The sequence below is a fragment of the Lynx canadensis genome, chromosome F1 (genome assembly GCF_007474595.2).
Source record: "Lynx canadensis isolate LIC74 chromosome F1, mLynCan4.pri.v2, whole genome shotgun sequence".
Classification (NCBI taxonomy): domain Eukaryota; kingdom Metazoa; phylum Chordata; class Mammalia; order Carnivora; family Felidae; genus Lynx; species Lynx canadensis.
In genome coordinates, this window is record NC_044319.2 from 56,923,166 (window position 1) to 56,941,743 (window position 18,578).

Consider the following 18,578-nt stretch of genomic DNA (forward strand, 5'->3'; position numbering starts at 1 on the left):
TTGGCAATAGGGACCAAAAACTTCTCCAGCATCCCTGGTGCCAGGAATTTAACCTAAAGGGAAATACCCAAATGTTCACGCACAAAAATGAGTTGAGCGATGCTCTTTGCATTAATGAAGAAACGGAAACAAGGGAAGAGTTAAATCGATTATATAAAATATGATACAGCCATTAACAAGTAAGTTGCATATTTAAGGATATGAGAAAAGGCATATAAGCTATCTGTAAGTGAAAAAAAACAAATAGTTTTACTGTGCATATGGCATGATATTTCTTCTTTCTTTCTTTCTTTCTTTCTTTCTTTCTTTCTTTCTTTCACAAACATCAGTGTGTATACACACACACACACACACACAAACACACAATTTTTTAAACAGGAAGTAAGCTTCACACCTAGCACAGAACCCAGTGTGGGGCTTGAACTAATGACCCAGAGATCAAGACCCAAGCTGAAATCAAGAATCGAACGCTTAACTGAGCCACCCAGGCAACACCCCACACACAAAAATCTTATGCAGATAAAGGCTTGTTTTATTGAATGATTGATACAAGATATTAAAAGTGGTAATTTCTGGGTAGCAGGATTACGAGAGATTTCTAGTTTCATACTTAGGCTCTTCCATATTTTCCATACTTTCTCAAATGAGCACATACATAGAGAAATGGTTTTGAAGACGGATTATGAGCAAAGACCCTGTAGCCAGCTAGGGTTTGAATCCCAGTGTAGTCATGACCTTGGGTAATTTACCTAGGCCCCAGTGCCTCAGTGTCCTTATCTATAAATTAGGAATAATAATGATAGAACCACATAGGTTTACTTTAAGAATTAAAATGGGGGCACCTGGGTGGCTCAGTCGGTTAAGCGCCCGACTTCGGCTCAGGTCATGATCTCACGGTCCGTGAGTCTGAGCCCCGCGTTGGGCTCGGGTGGTGACAGCTCAGAGCCTGGAGCCTGCTTCAGATTCTGTGTCTCCCTCTCTCTCTGACCCTTCCCCATTCATGCTCTGTCTCTCTGTCTCAAAAATAAATAAACATTAAAAAAAAAAAGAATTAAAATGAGTGAATATAAAGCACTTAGAACATTACCTAGCATGTAATAAGTGCCTTACAAGTGTGTTATTATTATTACTATATTTTTTAATTTTTTTTAAAATATGTTATTTATTTTTGAGAGAGAGGGCATGAGCAGGGGAAGTGCCAAGAAGGGAAGAGACAGAGATCCGAAGCATGCCCTGTCCTGACAGCAGAGAGCCCAATGCAGGGGTCAAACTCATGAACTGTGAGATCATGACCTGAGCTGAAATCAGATGCTCAATTGACTGAGCCACCCAGGCATCCCATTACTATCTAATTTTTAAAAATGTGTTTAAAAAAAAAATATATATATATATATATCATTATATATCACTATATATCACAAATTGGTTTTGATATGTGTATCTTTTTCTTCAACTGGAAAACAAGCTTCTAGAAAGTAGAGACGATGCTGTGTATCTGTGCCTGGGTATCTCCTTCCCCATCTCCTACCTCCTCTGCCTGCGGCATCGGGCAAATAGTAGGTTGCAGGAAATGAAGCCTGACTATTTTAATTCTGCAGTAAAGCAGCCAGAGAGTTGACCGCACCTACCAACTCTGAGACTCTAAACCAACAATGGTGCCAAAGAGGCCCCCAAAGGCAGAAAGAACATCCAGGAGAAAAGACTGCAGGAGAAGCTCCAGCTATTAGCAATGGCACAACCAACTGGTCCCAACACACGCTATTAAACGTGGGTTTGGCAGGGCTATGGCCCTCATCAGACAGTCACACTGTAAATCACACCTTCCTTCATAGAGGAAAGCCTAGCCATGGCCATAAAATGTGTTAAGACCCATTCAAACCTCATTTCAGGAGCTTCTCATGAAGTAAGGTCTTCTAAGAGGCCTGGGCTCTATCTCAAGTTTACGGGCTCACTGGTGGGGCAGTGAGTGTATAACACAAATATGCACGAAAAATGTTTTTTTACAAAAACATAACCTCCGTTTAGAAACACTAGAGATGAAGTTGCAAATTCAGTTTCTCACCAACATCTGGATAGTTCCCATTTAGAAATTCTGCCAAGTCTTTAAAATACGTATCCTCAGATACACATAACTAAGAGGAGAGTTTGACCTTCCGTTTGAGCAAAGCAAAGAAACAGATTTCATTACTGAACGAGGTCATGAATTCAGGTTAAAACATGAAATACAGTCCTTTTTACAGCGTTACAAGAGACCCGGTGACTTGCATGCCCATAAAAATCAATTAAATAGAATGCAAGATCTAGAATATAAAGGAATGATTTATGTTTTCAGAATAAGGAGAGTAAAAATCAAGTTCTTGGCAGGGTAGCCTTCTTTGCATTAAATCTTTGACATGAAGGTAAAAGCTGAGGAATAGTTACGGCCCAAGCACCATATTCTCAAAAACTTGCAGCTGAGTCAGAGCGCCATGAGTCGTAAAGGACCTTTGGTTCTTGGAGCTGTGAGTCATCTTCCTAGGCTACAAAACATATGATGGATGTCTCTATTGCTTGGTGATTTGAAGTATTTCAGGACACATAAATCAAACACTGCTCTGAAATAATGCTGGCCCTTTGGCCTGAAGAACATCAAATGGGCATGGTTCTAGATAAGAATCATCTGACTTACTCAGCTCCTCCGTGTTGACTCCTTTGGGGACCATCTGCAGCAGAATGGCAGCAGTCTCCTTGATGAGTGGGAAGGCAGATGACAAAATGATGGCGACCATGATGACGGTCAGGCTGGGGTCTATGTAGCACTGCCAGTTACATGGGTCCTCACCTTTCAGGGGACGCACGTAGAATATGATGGCCGTGACCACCACAACCACTGACCCCAGGGCGTCGCCCATCACATGCAAAAGGACACCTGCCAGGAAGAAAGGAAGACCAATGAAGCACAGATCCAAATTTGGGGGCCATGTGACACTCAGGGACCTGGGTTCCCAAATCTATGAATACCAGGTGCTATTTGCTTTCTTTTTGGTTAGAACAGCAGGATGGGTTTGAATGGAAAAAAAAAAAGAAAGGAAGGGCAACTACTTCACAGGAAACAAAACCCTAGGCCACCATCCCAGGACCCAGAGAACCTGGAACAGCCTAGGAAGATTCTGAGGCGCACGCACATCTGGGGAGAGGGCGAGAGGGACTGTGCTTGTTCATAGTGCTACATCATGGCCATCTGTCACCCATCAGAAGGCACCGAGCTGGCAAACGGAGGCTGTGCAAATGGTTTCTTGTTCTTTCAGACAAGTATCTGTGATCTAAATTGTTTTAAACATTTTTAAGAGGAAAGGGAACAAAGATATATCACGAAAATGGTTCCTTTTATTCCTTGTCTTGCCTCTCCCTTCATCCATTTTCTCCCTTCCCTACATGACTTTGCCTACTGCTCACTTAGCCAGGGTCATTCAAACTGGATCTGGTTCAGGAGATCCTTAGGAAGACACTCCAGCAAGGGCACCTGGGTGGCTCAGTCGGTTAAGCACCAGACTCTTGGATTCACCTCAGGTCATGATCTCTTAGCTTCATGGGTTCAAGCCCTGCATCGGGCTCTGTGCTGACAGCATGGTTCCTGCTTGGGATTCTCCCCCTCCCTCTCTTTCTGCCCCTTCCCGACGCGTGCTGTCTCTGTCTCTCTCAAAATAAACTTAAAAAAATTTTTTTTAAAAAGGGGCACCTAAAAAAATAAAAAATAAATAAAAATTAAAGTAAAAAATAAAAAAGGGGCACCTGGATGACTCAGTCAGTTGCGCATCTGACTTCAGCTCAAGTCAAGTTCTCATGGTTCGTGGGTTCGAGCCCTAGAGGCATACCATGTATACATTCAAGAAAACACTATTTTCTGGTTGGTCAGTCGTAACTCCCATGACATAGAGTAACTTCTGTCTTTTACTTAATAATAATTGTAATGCTGGCTAACATGTATGCATCAGATGCTATTGTAAGTATATTACACATATTTACATATTAAGTCCATTTAAGGACCCTCTTAAGTGGTTATTCTCTCCATTTTACAAATGAGGAAACTGAGGCATGGAGTAGCTACATAACTTAGCCAAAATCACACAACTAGAAAGTGTTAGAGTGGGGATAGAAGTCTGGGTAGTCTGACGAGAGAACCAGTATGCATCCTGTCTCATATAACTCTTGCCTTTCAATTCCGGGCTTTCCTTCTAAGAAATTTCACTATCAGCTCCTAAAAACTATACAAAATAGCTTTCAAACTTGTCTTTCCCATAATCCATGGTCGGATGCTTAACCGACAGCCACCCAGGAGCCCCCTCCTCTACCCCTGAGGTCTTTCTTACTGGAAAAAAAACAATTAGAAAGAAACATCTGATTGCTGTTCATCTATTCATATTTACAATGAAATACAAAAGCTAATAATCTTCCTGACACTCTGTTACAACATTTTTTAACGTATCACGTTTGATCCCATTAAATAAAATCAACCACTACGACTGATGAGAATTTTTAAAGGATCGTGCTTTCACTGTGCTTTGCGGAAGCTGGAGCATGATTCTCAGAAGGCATTTGTTTTTACTCCATTTAAATAAGAGAAACAGTCATGAAAATCTAGAAATGATTTTTGTTCACAAGAATCCTCATCAGTTGGTGTTCCCCTGCAGATCTGGGGCGGGAGGGGTTTCTAAAGGTCAAAAATGTGGGGTGCCTGCACGGCTCAGTGGGTTAGGTGTGCAACTTCAGCCCAGGTCATGATCTTGCAGTTTGTGAGTTCGAGCCCTGCGTCAGGCTCTGCTGACAGCTCAGAGCCTGGAGCCTGCTTCGGATTCTGTGTCTCCCTCGCTCTCTGCCCCTTCCCTATTCGTGTTCTGTCTCTCTTTTCTCTCTCAAAAATAAATAAGCATTAAAAAAATCTTTTTAAATAAATAAATGTGAAAGATGTAACCACTCAGTGGACCGGCTACAGTGGTGAAGCAAGCCACTGGGCGTGGGGGTGTACAGGCAGTGTGGGGCACTTGGAAGGGGCAGAAATGTGAAGTAGGAGCCCAGGAAGCCAGGCTTGCCTCCGCTTCGAGCCTGGGTGACTTGGGAAGTCACCAGACTCTCTGGATCCTGTTTCCTTATCTATAAAGTGCGCGGGTAGAGTCCACTCCTACTGAGGCCTTTCCAGCTGTCACATTCTGTCTGCCTTCTCCGAGTCATGGCTCCAGACGGTTCAGACACAGGCCCAAGGGGAGGCCAGCCTTCCTCATGGCCTGAAGGATGGAAAGTCTCCCGCCAGCCACAGCACGGGCACTGACGGGCACTCACCCTCACCCAAGAGGTGCAGGGGTGAGCCTGGCAACTCCACCCACTGCCTGAACGACAACAGCTCCCACCTGGTGGGATTCTTACAAGTGCCAAGTGACTCCTTCAAGAACGGGGCCTGGCACAAAGCAGGCACTCCACAAACATGGTGGCTGCTGTTCCTCCCGCGTCGTCGCCCAAGCACTTCACAACAGCCTCATGAAGTAGATATTACTATCCTCATTTTATTTTTTTATTTTTTTTTCAACGTTTATTTATTTTTTTTGGGACAGAGAGAGACAGAGCATGAATGGGGGAGGGGCAGAGAGAGAGGGAGACACAGAATCGGAAACAGGCTCCAGGCTCCGAGCCATCAGCCCAGAGCCCGACGCGGGGCTCGAACTCACGGACTGCGAGATCGTGACCTGGCTGAAGTTGGATGCTCAACCGACTGCGCCACCCAGGCGCCCCACTATCCTCATTTTAAAGATGAGGGAATTGGAGGCTTCGAGAAGTCCAAACACTTGCCTAACATAGGAGTCAAGACCCCAAAATGAGGCATCTTAAGCCCAAATCCCAATCCTTCAGCCACTGCATCATTCACCCCTGTCAGAGGCTAGAAGCTCACAGTCCTTGTGGACCACAGGGCTCAGCCACGTACAGCAAGGCACGTCACCTCTGACATCTTTGCACCCAGGATCTCCAACAGCTCTAGACCGAAGATCAGCCACATTATACAAGTTTCCCATACATTATGCTTCCCAAACAAGGTCACGATATCTACCAGTCCTGCTCGTAATTCTTCGGCATCTTTCCACCTACCTGTTCTCTTTCTCTGCAACATAAGCATGAATAATTAACACAATGTGCTTTGAAAAGTTAACGTGCTATGAAAAACCTATGATATATAATATATAGTATATATTTGATGGATATTATATATATGTATATATATATACATACATACATACATATACATATATATATTTTTTTAAACCGAACCTAAAGAAAGATAAAGGATAGTGATTTTTCATTACAGATTCTCTCTTTCCAAAAAGACTGACCACCAAGCACTTTAGAAATTCCCCTGTTGCGGTTCAATTTTTTAAAACTGACCCATTTAGAAATGTTTAGGAGCTCATGTGTGGTTGTTACTATTGTTTGGGGGTTTGGGGGGCGCTTTTTTTCTGATTTTCCTTATAGATCCATTCTGGGTACCACTTTGTAAAAGAGATGGGAGCCTCTCAAAAATGAAAGTGTCTCCTGGATGATTACTTTTTCTGTATATTATTTCCAACTAAGTCCCATCACAGGCCTCCCCAAATCATCTGAAAGTAAAGGTTTGCATAATCTTTGTGGAAATACTCAAAGTCACGATCGGGGCTTCTCGAATCACTCTGGAGCCAATTCTCTGCCCAAGAAGGTGAAAGCGAGAAATGCTGGATACAGTGTTGGTGTCTGGGTGAGAAATGCACCCTTGAACTCCCTGACTAACCTTTGCCCAGCAGTACCTGTGACCTTGAGCACATGGTAGAGGGAAGACTAGTAACGTGCCTTCCACGTGCCTCACCAGAACCTCCACTTTGGGCCTGGAAGTAGAGATTCAACTGAGCCAACAAACCCGTCCCAGACACAGATTTCTGGCAGAAATAAATGAGGTCCGAGGGTCACTCGGCAATGCCACCTTGGATGCAAGCCACCCACCCTCCTCTCACCTTTCTCAAAATATATTCAACTGAAATAGGTCGCATTGGACATTAACAATAGCCGGGGGTGGGCAAAATCAAGCAAAGTAATAGCATGCCGCTGATCTGCGAGGCTCTGGAGCAGGTGGCATCAGCATGGCTCTAAGTGGAGCAAAGATAAATCATTAGCGACCAGTGTGTCCCTCAGAATCAATGCAGTGATTAGGCAAGAGACGAGGGTCATAGTCTATTCATGCAACTGGCCTACTTTCTAACACACCTTCTTAAAAGGCAAACAGAAAAGAAGGGCACAGCACTGCACACTCCTTTGACCCAAAAGTAATCCTACCTCTGATATTCAGGGCTTCCGACTTTTTCTCCTTTTTCATAGTCTCTTCTGGCTCATTCTGGGTGTTCAGAGAATCACCTGCATTCAAAGAAGAAACCTTGTGTTGTGTATAAGTTCTACAAACAAAAAGAACCAATGGACTCAAAAAACAGTTTTTGTTATTTTAAACTCCCACTAGCTCATCAGACCCCCTACCCCCCCCCCCCCCCCAAACACACACGCACACATATACCAGAATGGTACATTTTGGCCTTGACATCAGCCTTCATTCACACTCCTATTCAAGTTAAAAAAAAAAAAAAAAAAAAAAAGAGGCAAGTGGGAGCCCACCCCCATCCCCAAACCCGGTAACCCCCAGGGGGACAGAAGGATGGGCAAAAGGGGAGGAAGAAAACAAAGTGCAGACAGCATCTAAGGAAGGCGCAGGGTATGGGGAGTGTTATCTGTTGCTCAATGATAACGGATTTTCAAGACAATCAATACTCCAAAGCAGATAGAATAAGGGGAAGGGGAAAGAGGCCAAAAAAGAAAAAAAAGAAAAAAGAAAAAGAAACTGGAGAATACGATAAGTTAGAGGCAGAGAATTAAAGCCGGGCTGCAGAGGAAGGGAATTAAAAAAAAAACAAAAAAACATGGAAGCAGCATCCGCAGCCAAGCCAGAAGAAGAGGGCGTGAATGCGGAGGAAGGGACGCGCGGGAGGAGGGAAAGGCAGAGAGGTGCGGAGGATGCAACCGAAAGGCACCTGCTACGTTGGAGAACACCGTCGCCCCCCGCTCTTCCTTCCGGTCCGCCGAGGCCGCGCCGCGCGGGGACTGGCCGGGGCCGGGGGCGCCCCGCGGGGCCCCGATCGCGCGCGGGGTGTGGCCCTCGGCCGGCGGCGGCGGGCGGCGGCGGCGGCGGCGGGGACCCCAGCAGGCGAGCCAGGCGGCGCAGTCCTGGAAGATGAGCAGCCCCAGCACGTTGACGGCCAGCCCCAGCGCGCCCACGATGAGCACCAGCTCGGGGTCGTCGATGCGCTCGGGCCGCGCCAGGCGCAGCACGGCCTCCACGGAGATGGTGAAGCAGAGCGCCGTGAGGAAGACGGCGTTGCTCAGCGCGCCCAGCACCTCGGCGCGCGCGTAGCCGTAGGTGGCCCCCAGGCCCCCGCGGGGTCGCCGCGCCACGTAGCCGGCGCCCAGCCCCACGCACAGCGAGATCAGGTCGGACAGCATGTTGAAGGAGTCGGACAGCAGCGCGATGGAGTTGCCCAGGTAGCCCGAGACCAGCTCGGCCACGAAGAAGGCGACGGTGAGCACCAGCATGAAGAGCAGCCGGCACGTCTTGCCCGAGTAGCGGCCCATGTCGCCGGGCCCGCCGCCGGTGGGGGCGCCCCTGCGCGGCCCAGCCCGGTGCCCGCCTCTGGCCTCGCTGCCCGCCCGGCGCCGGGCTTCTTATAAGGCGGAGGCAGAGCGCCCCCGGTCCCGGCACGTCCAGAGTCTAAGGGAGTGGCCGCGGCGGCAGTCTCTGAGGGCCCTCGGGCCGCCTGCGGGCCCCCTTCCCCCTTCCCGCGTCCCGGCCCCACTTGGCAGGTGGCCACGGGCCAATGTCTGGCCTTCTAGGACAGCGCGGGGCAGAGACGGAGCTGCTGGGGAGAGGGGGCGTGTCTGCAGCGCCCTCCCCCCCGACCCCCTGAGGCCTGGGTGGGATTCACCCACCGACCCCGCTTCCCCAGTCCCTCCCATCCCAGTGCGCCGACTGTTGACTCTGGGCGATAAGGACCTTGAGCTGCGGGGTGTGTGCTCTGCGGTGAACGTGGACACCTTCGCGTAGGTGCCCAGACGGGGCTGGCATTGTAGATTCCACATTAACCCGGGGAGGCCCCGGCCAACCCTGCCCAACCTTCAGGGCGCGTCCTGCTTTGCCTGTCGTAAAGCTGGAGCTGAGCCCTCACGTAGCATCCCCACTTCACTACAGCCCGTGGGCTATTTTATTCTCTCGCCTTGCGCATCGCCTTCGCGCCAAGAGCGCGTTATTGGTGCTGTCACCCCCTCACGGCACAGTGTCATCCCTGTCCCCCACCCCACCCCCACCAGCACCTTCACTCACAAGGCCTCCCACCAGGTGAACTGCGGGTGGCCGTGGAGGAGAGCACGGATCATACTTTTGTACGTTTTGTTTAAAAAAAAAAAAAAAAGTCTTGAGGATCCAGGAGAAAACAAAAGAAACTGGAGAATACGTTAAGTTAGAGGCAGAGAATTAAAGCCGGGCTGCAGAGGAAGGGAATTTAAAAAAACAAACAAACAAGCATGGCACCCTACAGCGCTCAGAAATGCGCTTTCCCCCTGGTGGGCACAAGTCCCTTGACCACCGAAGAAGCGAGGCCAGGCCTCCTCTGTGTACTTGCCTCATTTTCCATTGCAGAGAATATTCTACTCACCCCCCATGTGTCCCTCAGAGAATGACCTGGTACTCAAAGTTCAATCGCCTGCCCTCCATGAAGGTTTATTCCAAATAAAGCCTTTCCTGTTGACCACAGGCTCAGTTCCAAGTAAAAGTTATCCAGAAGAGAGCTGTCCCCAGGACTCTGGGAGAGGCCGAGCACCAGAATCCTTGACGAAGGGTGTTTGCTGTTGGGTGTTCAGAGAGGGGTGGTGGGAGAGCCCACGATTTTCTTTCTTGGTTTGTTTTTATGTTCTTTTCTCATTCCCAAAAGGATCTGAATGTGAAGTCTGGTGATCTCTATTCCCCCTCTCCTGTTCCTAACCCCTGAACTTTAACCATTCCTGAAACACATCTGGTTTGGGCTTGGAAAGAAATGTGTCCATTTAGCAGCACGCTCTGATTCTAGCCCCAGTCATTGCCTTAGCCTTATGAAACATGATCTTGTCTTTTAACATTCTCTAAGGGTTTCTAACAAGCATCCTTGATCCGAGGGTGCCACCTTACACAAGATGAGCCCCCAAACTCAAGACTCCCATTAAGCATTCCCTCCCCGCCTCCAGGAAAATATCCCTATGCTGAGAACTTGAGGAAACTGATCATTTAAAGTATCTCTAAAAATTAGTATTAAAATGGTCAATAATTTAAAAGAAGCAAAGAGACACAGATAGGTTGATGAAAGTTTTGAAGCTGTCTGGCCTTGGACAAGATCCTTAATTGTTTGGGCTGGTTTTCACTACTGTAAAAAGGGAATAATAATAGGGTCTTCTCATATGTTTGCGAGGATTAAATGGGTTAATAAGTATAAAGTGATTATAACAGTGCCTGGCACAGAGTAAGCACTCCATAAATTGCTAGCTGCTTATTAAAAAGAAAAAAACAACAGGAAGAAAAAGAAGGTGTGGCATGAGGGGGAGGAGACTGGGCAGGAGGAGGACGGAAGGGCAAAGTGGTTCAGGGGGCCACGTTTCATCGTTAGCATGCTAGTATTGACATTAGCATCACGGCAGACGTGTAGCAGACTGTTGAACTACAGATGTCTTACTCTGATACGAAGAAAGATATCCCAGTTTCTGGCTTATACTGTCTTCAAACTATAAAGCCTTTGACACCCATAAGGCGGGACAGCAAGCAAAGCAGTCAGAACAAGACGGAAGCCTTGTGCAAATCCCTTGACAGTTCTCCCACAGTCCCTGCTGATTGCATTTGTCATTCACAACTGAAAGAAAAACCCGAGGTCAGCAGAAATATATCACTTGTGCCTGTTACCCAGTCGTTCTCCTAACTGAAGGCAGATAAGAAGAATCATGTCGCTGCCCCAGGAGGTCAGTTGATGGAACTAGAAAGCCAACAGGCAACTGAGGAAGCCTTGGCCTTGGAAAGCTGTGTCTGAGGGCCCCTGCCCAGGGCTGGGCCTTCGAGACAGGCTGAGGGTGGCAATAAAATGCACTTATGAAAAATGTTTTGACTAGCTAACTATGATTAGATGGATGGATAGGTAGGTAGGTAGGTAGGTAGATAGATGGGTAGACAGATAGATACAGTTTATATACAGGGAGAATATATATAATCTAAGTTAACTGACAAAAATTTAGGCTGTGTCTTACACTTTCCTGTATATGATGAGGTTTCGAAAGGTTTGTTTAATGGGCTTTGACTGTCCGGCCCTGTGCTGAGCACTTTATAGGCACTACCTCACTTCATCCTCACAACTGACTCATCACATAAGCACTTATTTTATTGGTGAAGAACCCAGAACCCAGAGATTTTAAGTCACTTGTCCAAGATCACACAATATGTAACTGATAGAATGGAGATCTGATCTAGGCATCAGACTCTAGGGCTTACAGTCTTCACCCCCATATTATCCTGATTTGATAATTTTCCACACTCCTTTTGTTCTTTTTAAGTTTTACTTTTATTGGCATAGAACTTGATGCACTACAATTTACAAAGTCAGAGATTGTAACACTAAACGTTCTTCCTACGCTGGTATTGACTCAGAAATTAACAAACTTTTCAGGAAATTGAAAAAGCAGCTGTTTTTGTTTTCGTTTTTTTCTTTTTTTCTTTGAATTTTTTTTAATGTTTATTTATTTTTGACACAGAGAGAGACAGAATATGAGCAGAGGAGGGGCAGAGAGAGGGAAACACAGAATCCGGAGCACACTCCAGGCTCTGAGCTGTCAGCACAGGGCCCGACGCGGGGCTCAAACTCACAAACCTCGAGTTCGCGCCCTGAGCCAAACTTGGACGCTTAACCGACTGAGCCACCCAGGAGCCCGTTTTCATTTTTTTTTCTAGTTGACGAGATGACGCTAGTTTCGAGGAGGAGAACGGACGTCTGGTCCGAGGCACCAAACTCTACTCTCATAAAAGAGGTAGCTCCTTTGCCCCCTTGCTCCTGCCTCCAGATTTGAAATACATCATCAGAAGCTGGATGCTCCTCACGCTTAGCCCAGCTCCAAACCCGCAGAGCATGATATATCGTGATGACTTCCCAGAAGAAAATTGCCTCTGTCTCTCAAACAAAACAAAAAGGGGTGGGAGGCACCTGGGTAGCTCAGTCCATCGAGTGTCCGACTAGATTTTGATTTTGCCCCAGGTCATGACCCCAGGGTCATGAGATGGAGCCCTGGGCATGGAGCCTGCTTGAGATTCTCTCTCTCTCTCTCTCTCTCTCTCTCTCTCTCTCTCTCTCTCTCCGTCTCTCCCCAACTGGCACTCTCTCTCAAAAAAAAAAAAAAAAAAGGAAATTACTTCTCCAGGCAGCTGAGAGATCTTGTGTACACATCAGCTCCTTGTTGGCAAATTTATATAACATGTATAATTGTAGCACTTCGTGACACAGATAATTTTATACCCCAAAATGCACATTTTGCATAATGTACATTATGTCTCTCGAAGTGTCTTAGAATACAATTCCATTTACGAGATTCTGTACTTGAGGTGACCACATTGTTTTTGATGATAGAGGCATGCGGTGTGAAAGAGGTAACAAGTAGGTGAGTGGTCAGCTCCACTGTGCCCGGGGCCGTTCGGGGAGGGATTCTCGGCAGCACCATGAGCTGTGGCCCACTCGGAAAGGGCAGCTCCAACGTGACTCTGGAGCATGCCCATCAGCCAGCCGTGGTCTCTCCAAAATGCCGCTTTCTTGCAGCAGAGTGATGTGTCTGCTCCTAGCACTGGGCCCGGAAGTGGTAAGAATGCAAGCCCCACCATAACATCAATGATACAACCTGCTTATTGAACGAACAAACAAGCTCTAGATAATTTTAAGTTTGTATTCACTTTAAGAAAGCTTGAAAGAGAGAGTAGCATCGCAGTTATGACTTGACCTTTGGAGTCAGACTTGGAACCAAATCCCAGCTCTGATGCTCACTCGGGTGACCCGGGGCAAGTTCCTGACAACCTCCCCTTTCCTTGTGTGTGAACTAAGGGTAATAATAGTATGCATCTCACGGGGTTGCCATGAGGCTTAAGTGACCAAACATCTCAATTGCTTAGTGCAGTGCCTAGTTCATAAGAAAGGCTCACTCAATAAGTGTTAATAAAAAATAACTACCACTTTGATTTGTAAATCCAAGTGTAGGGAGGGAGAAACATTTCCTTTCTCCAAAGGATCCACACAGAGTTACTTTTAGAGAAAAATGTGTTTAAGGAATGGTTTGCAACTTAATCTAAGGAGCAGTGAAACTTATGCAGATATAAGATAAACTATTTTTGAGTTCCTACAGCTGGAAGGGGAGTGCCATGGTCCAAATGTTTGTGCTCCCACCCCAAATTCTTATGTTGAAATCCTAAACCCCAGAGATGATGGTATTAGGAGGTGGGGCATTTGAGAAATGATTAGGTTGTAAGGTGGAAACCTCAAGAATGGGATTTGTGCTCTTATAAAAGAGACCCAACAGAGCTTTCTAGCGCCTTCTGCCATATGCAGACACAGCAAAAATGCTCTGGCTATGAACCCAGGAAAGAGCCCACACCTGACCGTACTGGTATCCTAATTCCGGACTTTCATCCTCCACAAAGGTGAGAAATAAATTTCCGTTTGTTGTGAACTACCCAGTCTGTGGTATTTTGGTAGCAGCCCAAATGGACTAAGACCTAGTGTAAGAACCCAAGTTACCAACTGTTGAGTGCACGGGTATAAACGAATGACTTTGATTTCTATATCCCAGGGATGATGGGGTTGAGCTGTTTGACACATTTGGCCGGAACAATGCCATGGTGGTTGGGGTCGGCTTGTCTTTGTGGGCACAGCGGCTCTGGTCTCTGTGCTTCCTACCATCTGCAGATCTCAAGGGCTCACCCGGGTACTCGTGGGGACGTGCTGTGCGTGAGGTTTGAAGAGGGAAGGGAAGGGAAGTAAGAACAATCACAAGAAAGGGGATCTGGCTATCGGGACGAAGGGAAAAGGATCAGAGGCAGAACTGGGGATTCAAGAAGCACATCATCCAAAACTCATCACTCACTGACAGTATTTGGGTGTGATTCCTTCTACTTGATGAACACGAGGAAAAAAATTTTTTTTTCAATTCAAATGGAAGCAAAACCAAAAAAGCCCTCAAAGTTGCAAGAAACAGGGAGAAACTCTCCCTCGATGTTGATTCCAAACCCAGTAATAGTTTTAGCTCTAAGTTACATCCGCTGTCACTTAATAATTTACGGAAAGCCTTTACGTGTGTTATTTAATTCCATCTGAAATATTCTCACACACACAGACTTCTTCACTGCTAGATTCACCTTAACTTTTAGACCATAGTCATTCCACTTTCTACAGACTTGGTCACCTGCGGTCAGCTGTGCTCTGGGAGGTGATCCTCCTGACGCGAAGGTCAATGGCAGCCTGCCACTACGTCTTGATGCCTACGTCATTTACCTGCCTTCATCTCACCACCCAGGCATTTTATCATCTCACATCATCACAAGAAGAGAGAGTACAGTACAGTGAGATATTTTGAGAGAGAAAGAGACCACATTCACATAATTTTTATTACAGTTCATTTCTATAATCTATTTTATTATTAGTTATTATTGTTTATCTCTTACGGTGCCTAATTTATAAATTACACTTTACCACAGATACGTATGTAGAGGAAAAAACACAGTTGACATAGGATTCGGGACTATCTGTGGTTTCAGGTATCCACTGGGGGTCTGAGAACCATATCCCACATGACTACTGTACGTGAAAATGAGAAACTCCATTTGCCCGAGAAGTCATTGGAATAATTGTGGGGGTTTAAATAAAACCTATAAATAATACCTTCGCCTTTATCTGCCAAACGGGGTGGTCCAATATTCAGGGTTCTGTAGTGGAGAGGTGTGGGTTTTGGAGCCACTCAAACCTGGGATACAATCTTGGCTCCATCAGTTGTTGGCAACTGGGCAAGTCACCTAACTTTTCTGAGGTCTATGTTCTCCTCTATAATCTGGAGGTAGAGATGTCCTCTCACACAGTGTCTGTGAGAATTAAAAGGAGATAGCATAGAGGAGACACTGCATGATGCTCTCATGGTAGACAGCTGACAAAGAGCGGATCCTTTCCTTACCTTCTGGCTGTCATCATTCCCAGGACTACTGTTGACTTCTGACAGGTGCCAACGTGGAGCCCCCTTCCCAGTTATTTAGATTACTATTTTTTATAAGATCGTCTATTTCCCTTTGGTTCCAATAATCCATCTAGCTTACACCTAATTAGCTATGGATTAATAAAAGGTATTATGAATGTAAAATTCATTTAATATGATTAAATAAAATATTTTAAGACTATAAACATATTCAAAACAAAATGTTTCATAAACCTAAAATTCCAAAGTTCGCAGCTATCATTATTACTACACTTCTTTGTCCATCATGGTTCTATCATCTCTTATTATGTGGCAGAAGGTCAGAGAGAATCAGCATGATGGAGAGACATAACTTTATGACTATCAAAAAATCAGAAGCTATGTTAAATATTACAATGAGGTCTGGAGGAGAACTAAGATTCTTGACCTCTGACACTAAATTACCGTACAACTTAGTCAGCCACTAAACTCCTGAGCCTTAGTTTCCTAATCTGCCAAATGCAAATAAGAACCTCATACTACTTAGGGCATGTAGATGTTTTGAACATCAAATAAGACAATGAAGATACAAACATGAAGACAAAGAGAAGGCATAGCTGTTGTTACAATTGTGGAGCCACAATCACCATGAGTTCTAGAAAGCGAGTACTGTTATCTGTAACCACCAGTAATGTACAAGGGTCAGCCAAGGTTTTAGGTTGCCTGATCCCACCCCCCCCCACCCCCCCACCGCTTCCTTCTGGTAAGAAGTTCTGTCCTCTTGGACACAGACATAGGCATATAACCGAGGCTGAGCCAAACATAGTTCCTCATTCCCTGGCCACCATGCGTGATTCAAAGGATGGGCGCTTGATCCAAGGTGGACGGACCACAGTTCTTCTCTTGAGGTTTTCAAAATATATCAGAGACAGAGAGAGAGAGAGAGAGAGAGAGAGAGAGAGAGGTTCCTTTTCTTGACTGGTTACTAAGCAGTGAGGAGGTGACTCAGAGCCCCTAATAATCATGTCTCCCCCATGCTGGGCTCTGCGCTGACAGAGCTTGGGATTCTCTCTCCCTCTCCTTCTGCCCCCCCCCACTCGTTCTCTCTCTCCTTCTCTCTCTCTCTAAGTAAGTAAACATGTTTAAACAAATAAATAAATGGCAGACTAAATAGGATTCCTCCCCAATGTTGGAAATTATTCCCACTCCATTTTTCTGTTCTCTCCAAAGGAAAAACTGAAAACACTGTCACAGTCTTTACTTCCTCAAATTCCATTCTCTCTGTCACCCATGCAATGCCACCTCCATCTCCATGACACCACTGGAAAGGCTTTGTGAAAGCCTGACTCACGACTTTCTCATGCCTGAATCCACTGGTTTTCTGTGCTCCTCTCTTGGAATTCTCTGCACCAATTGTTACTGAAGACCTTGCTTTCCTTTTTGAAGACTTTCTCCATTTGATGGCTCAACAATGCAGCCTCCTGGATTCCCTTCTATCTCATGGGTAGTTCCTCCTCCTCCTCTAAGTCTCTAAATGTTGGTGTGTCCCAGGATTCAGTCTTAGGCTCACTAATCCTGTCTGTCTATGCTCATTCCTTTGGTTATCTCGCCCAGTCCATTCTCCAGGACTTGGCTCATGCTATTCCCACCTCCTAGAACAGTCTCTGCCCTTCTCCTCCTCATGCCTTAAGCCTCAAAAGCCACTTCTTCAGGGGGTCTCCCCTGGTATCCACTCCGTCTGTGGCCCACAGGATGACAGGAAATAAAATAAAGAATAGATTAAATAATAAAAGAAAAAGGGAGGGAGGAAGGAAGAGCACGAATGAAGGAACATGGTTCACACTGGAGCTCACAGCTTCTTGTGTTAAGGAGACTCTCCATTCCCCAAGCTTTGCATCTCCACAGAGGCACCTCTACAGGAGTAACACTCCTGGTCTCCTTCTGTCGCTTGCCCAGCTTTTCTTGGAAGCAGGGTAACTACTCCGGATTGCTAAGTGTGGGAGAAAGACTGGAGCATGCTTGGCTGACCTTTTCTGGCCTTTCTTTTTCAGATTCGCCTTCCCGCAGAGACCTGCAATCCTGGTCTGCAGGTCCAGGAAGGAAACTGCCTGGGACAGGCTCTGCCCCGTGGAGGGAGGTCTGGGATGGGGTGGGTGAGTTTAGTTCTGGGATGAACTATTAAGCCTTTTGCTGCTATACATCAAAGCCAGAGTCAAAGCCAAAGCCATACCTCTAATAAAGTTGGTATTATGCTCAATTGTCACCTATATCTTACGTAACAATGGTCTCCAAACCTAGGAGAATAAGAAAGGGGTATTATTTATTACTCCCTAAAGCCTTAACATACTGGTGAGTGGGGAGGAGCCTGGAGAAGGATTAAGCTAAGAATGTACAGGCCAAAGTAACACAGGGTGACTGAAGCGTCTGGAGGGACAGAGCGGGCGCTGTAAGGTTTTAAGGCTCCAGTAAGTGTGAGCCTGACAGCATTTGACCGTGGCAATCACAGGAGCCTATTGCCTACAGAAAAAAAAATGGCTGTTGTTATAGCTGCAGGGCTGTTTTAACAGGTCCTCGTGAGCATGAGTTTTCAAGACTGGTTTTACTCTATGCTTCAGACTTAATGTACAGTGAGTGAGAGGGAGAGCATAGTTTGCTCTCACAAACAATAAGGCTGCACCAGAGGAAGGGAGTTTTCCTGAAGTGAGATAGATGCAAAAAAGAAAGGGAAATGCACACATATCTAAATATTCTTAAAGAGGGGATTAGATCAGATCCGACTGGGGTTCTTTAAATATTCTTAAAGAGGGGATTAGATCAGATCAGGTTCTTTGGTTCCCAAAGAAATCCTTCAGTTCAGAAGCAGAAAGGCAAGATTTCAGACAGCTGACTGGGCTCTGGAATGCTTCCATCACCACCAGAGAGAACCAGATCCAGGGAACTATTAAAAGTCCTCCTCTTAAAGCTGTCAATACTGTCTGAAATAAAAGCAACTGGGGAATATAGGATCTATGTGATATTCCTCACCCACCCCCATTGTGTGCTGGGTGTGTGGAGAACAGGTCTTTTGTATCTCTAGTTCACAGATTTTCAGATGGAGGGGAAGACACTCAAGGAACTTCACCCGAGGAACCCCATTCACTCGGGCCTTGAGTAAGATGGAAGGAGCCAGGGCCTGAAGCTGATGCCCCATGAGATGAGACTTCAGGGGTCCTGGGGAGTGGATTTTGTACATGGGAAGTGATATGAACTGTTGAGCTGAGGGCAGTCTGTGCAGGTTGCTC

At 46.1% G+C, this 18,578-nt stretch overlaps 1 protein-coding gene across 2 annotated transcripts in view; it reads right to left on the reverse strand.

The window, feature by feature from the left end:
- The window catches only part of SLC30A10 (solute carrier family 30 member 10), a 36,553-nt gene that overhangs the window by 3,269 nt on the left and 14,706 nt on the right, over positions 1 to 18,578 (reverse strand). The window contains exons 1-3 of one of the 2 annotated variants that reach the window (XM_030303023.1): positions 8,070 to 8,671; positions 7,327 to 7,404; positions 2,669 to 2,908 (exon numbers count right to left, since the gene is read on the reverse strand). In XM_030303023.1, the coding sequence (XP_030158883.1) occupies positions 2,669 to 2,908; positions 7,327 to 7,404; positions 8,070 to 8,667 (916 nt within the window). In that variant the 5' untranslated portion in view covers positions 8,668 to 8,671. Of the gene's footprint in view, positions 1 to 2,668; positions 2,909 to 7,326; positions 7,405 to 8,069; positions 8,672 to 18,578 lie in introns of those variants that run through there. The other variant, XM_032591821.1, reaches the window with a different exon arrangement.